The sequence below is a fragment of the Curcuma longa genome, chromosome 1 (assembly GCF_044706935.1).
Source record: "Curcuma longa cultivar G26 ecotype Majalengka, Jawa Barat chromosome 1, ITB_CL_G26_1.1, whole genome shotgun sequence".
Classification (NCBI taxonomy): domain Eukaryota; kingdom Viridiplantae; phylum Streptophyta; class Magnoliopsida; order Zingiberales; family Zingiberaceae; genus Curcuma; species Curcuma longa.
The window spans coordinates 5,660,458-5,663,781 of NC_133861.1; the positions used below are offsets into that span (position 1 = coordinate 5,660,458).

The 3,324-nt window shown below is 44.4% G+C and overlaps 1 protein-coding gene across 1 annotated transcript; it reads right to left on the bottom strand.

The window, feature by feature from the left end:
• Positions 1 to 490: 490 nt before the first annotated feature.
• Positions 491 to 2,345, bottom strand: LOC141823035 (protein trichome birefringence-like 19). The gene is made up of 2 exons (XM_074710317.1): positions 1,779 to 2,345; positions 491 to 1,246 (listed from the first exon to the last, which is right to left on the bottom strand). Exons 1-2 carry the CDS (start codon positions 2,343 to 2,345, stop codon positions 491 to 493), a joined length of 1,323 nt encoding a protein of 440 aa, XP_074566418.1.
• Between the last annotated feature and the right edge of the window lie 979 nt (positions 2,346 to 3,324).

Sequence of the window (3,324 nt, forward strand, 5' to 3'; positions counted from 1 at the left end):
TTCGAGTTTATTTGATTGAAATTTTTATATTTTTAAATTTATTTAATTGATTATTAAATATATAAAGAAATTTTTAAATATATAGATTTCTTTCTTAAATTCTAAAATAAGCTCACGGATTGAAGTCCGGTAGACTAATTGAGTAGGACCCACAACTCCTGGGAATAACTAAGTTGGTTACGATTAAGTAGACTTATAAAAGAGGATAAAGATTAAAATTTTGATGAAGCTAAGTAATACCCTCTTTCGTCCTGATCAACTATAATTTCTCAATTTAATTATTTACATATGATTGTGGAAGATTCCAGATATAACGCATCTAACTGTTACACACTTGATCATTTAGATCCAAAAACAAATATTTAAGAATATTCATTGTGCTCGTATTTCATTCCTTTCTCTCCCATGAACAATTGATAAAAAAAAAATTGATCGAATTTAAAATGAAAATGAAAAATCAAAGCAGCGAACAATGAAGGTCGACTCTGTACTACACTCCTGTCTTCTCCAGCCGCCTCTGCCTCTGGCTCAGCATATAAAGCCAGAGCTCGTTCCAGACGTCCACCGGTCCCGGCAAGCACCAGTGCACGCAGTCATGCTTCATCTCCACGCGCTTCTCCGGCGGGTGCCCGTGCACGTCCGGGTGCCCGTCCGGCCGCATCACCATCGCGCTCGTCACGTCCAGCACCCATATCTCCCTCCTCTCCCCCTTCGCCTTCCGGAACTCCTCCACCTGCGTCCCGTACAGCTCCAGCTCCATCCCCTCCAGACGCCACCCCGCCTCCGGCTGCCTCCGATCGCAGTGCCCGCCCGCGTTCCACTGCCCGCCCTCGAAGTGCGACGGCGAGAACGTGCGCAGGAACACCGCGCCCTTGTACCACCGCAGCGCGTCCAGCGCCGCCCGGAACGCCGCCCCGTTGGCCTCGTAGAGTCCGATGCGGGTCAGGTTGGCGGCGGCGGGAGGCCGGCAGTAGTTGCAGGCGAAGGGCTCGCGGTTCTTGAAGTAGATGCAGGGGCGGGTCCACCAGGTGCCGGAGGAGAGGATGAGGTAGTCGAAGGCGGCCAGGTGACGGCCGGCCCACTCGTCGACCTCATCCAGGAAAACGTGCGTGTATCCGCCGCCCGCGTCGTAGCTCTTCACCAGAAACGGTGTCCAGAGGATGGCGACGGTGAAGTTGTAGTCGCCGTAGAAGAGGCGCCGATCCTGTGTATCTTTCGAGCTCGAGATGTCCTCCGGATGAGCCACCTGTCAGTCAACACAAAACTCAGAGGGAATCAATCACGGACACGATCAGGGAATCACGGGGTCAACGCATTGACTTTCTCGTTGGAAATATGCTAAGTTCTTACTCAATCTTCTACATCATTACCACTTAATCCTTTCATTTGTTGAACTGCCAAACAGTGAACAATTAGCAACGCCTGAAAGCGCCACACTCCAACTGCTCTGAAGGCGACGACATCGTAAACTTCATGACGATTGTTTCTATTTGATTGATTTTCTTCAGATTCTTTGGTTCGATCACCAAACGTGGCTTTAATTGGTTGTGGAGCAAGTATAGTTGACTGTTGCTTCGCACGTTACGTGAACAAGTTTGCAATCTCAACGTTTTATTTCACAGATTCTTAGAATTTAAGTTTTTAGGAAGAAAATTTTGATCTCTGGTTCTTGTTGGAACTCTAAAATTTGCAGGAAAATGCGGAAAACAAATTTCTGGCCCTTTTTAAGAATAAAAAATTAAGCACGAGAGGGTGGGTGTGTTTGATGGAACGCTCACCGTCGACAAGAGGCAGAGCAGCGATTGCATTTGGTTCCTGGCCAGGGAATCGCCGACGAAAGCCACCGACGTGCCCCTGACGAGCTCGAGGAACCACCGCGGGTCAAAGCGGGGAAGCTCGCAGTCGTCCGGCCGCCACCGCCACCGGAGGAAGTCCACGTCCGGCCGCCCGTGCTTCATGCAGTTCTGGTGATCTTGGATCATGCGGCAACTGGTGTTGGTGTAGTAGTAATCTTCTGCCTCCGAATCGAGCACCCATTCGCCCTTAAATATATCACAATCCTCCTCCGCTCTGTAGTTCGCACCGATACTGCTGACGCTGACGGTGACGGCGGAAGAAGGAGATGAAGAATCTGAAGAAGTCAAAACGGAGGAGGGAGAGGGAAAAGGAGACAGAGACTGGGGAGAGAGGGAGGAATAGAAGTTGAATTGGAAGGGCAAGTGGCGATAAGAGTAGCGGAGGAGGGCGAGGAGGGAGAGAAGGAAGGCGAAGAGGGAGAGGAGGTTGGGGAAGTGCTTGAGGTAACTTCTCCAAGGGCGAAGCTGCACCGTAGCATGCGGCTTCATGGCGAAGAGAGGAGAGGAGGAAGAAGATGAAGCTTTTTGCCTTTACAAGAAAGGTGGGAATTAATATCAATGTGATAGCTACATGCATGAGATTCACAAGGTCAATTTTCTTCTTCTTTTTTTCTTTTTAAGGCAATTTATATATTAAAAGGAAATTGTTTAAAAGTTTTAATTAGCTCAACTTGGCTTAACACAATTTAGATCGTGCATAACATGATTCAACCCTAATTGTTTCATGTTCGAACTTAAATAAGGATTTAAATTAGGTAGCTCGACTGAATCCAATATAATTTAAGTCGTGCTTAGCACAATCTAACCCATGGATTAGGCATGAACGTGGAAATGAGCTTGAGCTGATCGACCGTTAAATTATATATATTTATGTCAACAAAAGCATAATAATATGAATAAAACTATGTTGAATTTGTCTTGATACTAGCCTTTGACGGTCTAATGACCATATATGACTAAAATTAATCTTTTTTTGGTTTGTAATCTAGATATCTAACTTTTCGAACCGACTAATTTTGAAGGTGATCGACTCAACTAGATCCATGAAAATTTTCCATCCGTCATCAGGATAAATCAGAAAGCGTGAACGGCGTGTCGTTCCGCAGTCAACATTTCAAAGTTATTTTTCTATTAGATGAAATTAATCTACAGTGCACTGTAATTAAAAATTGATTCATGAATACCTAATTAATTATAGAAGCGTGTTATTATTGCATAAATCTCTAGATATACTCAATATTTAACAATTTGAATATATAATATTAAAATAACATAAAATCTTCTTTTTTTAGGAATTATTGCAAATAAAAAAGGACAAATGGGGGCTTCATCTAACATGAACGACTCGAATTAATCTTATCATTACTCTTTTATAGCATGCAGCTACCTGCTAGCTTCTACACATTATAGAAACTAGCAGGTAGCTGCTACATGTTGTAGAAGTTACATGCTTGCTTCTATATGTTCG

Excerpts from the sequence above, each read along its gene's own strand:
- LOC141823035 (XM_074710317.1), bottom strand. The coding sequence starts at position 2,345 with ATGAAGCCGCATGCTACGGTGCAGCTTCGCCCTTGGAGAAGTTACCTC. Across the intron at positions 1,247-1,778 it reads TGCTCTGCCTCTTGTCGACG|GTGGCTCATCCGGAGGACAT; the intron begins GTGAGCGTTCCA and ends GTTGACTGACAG.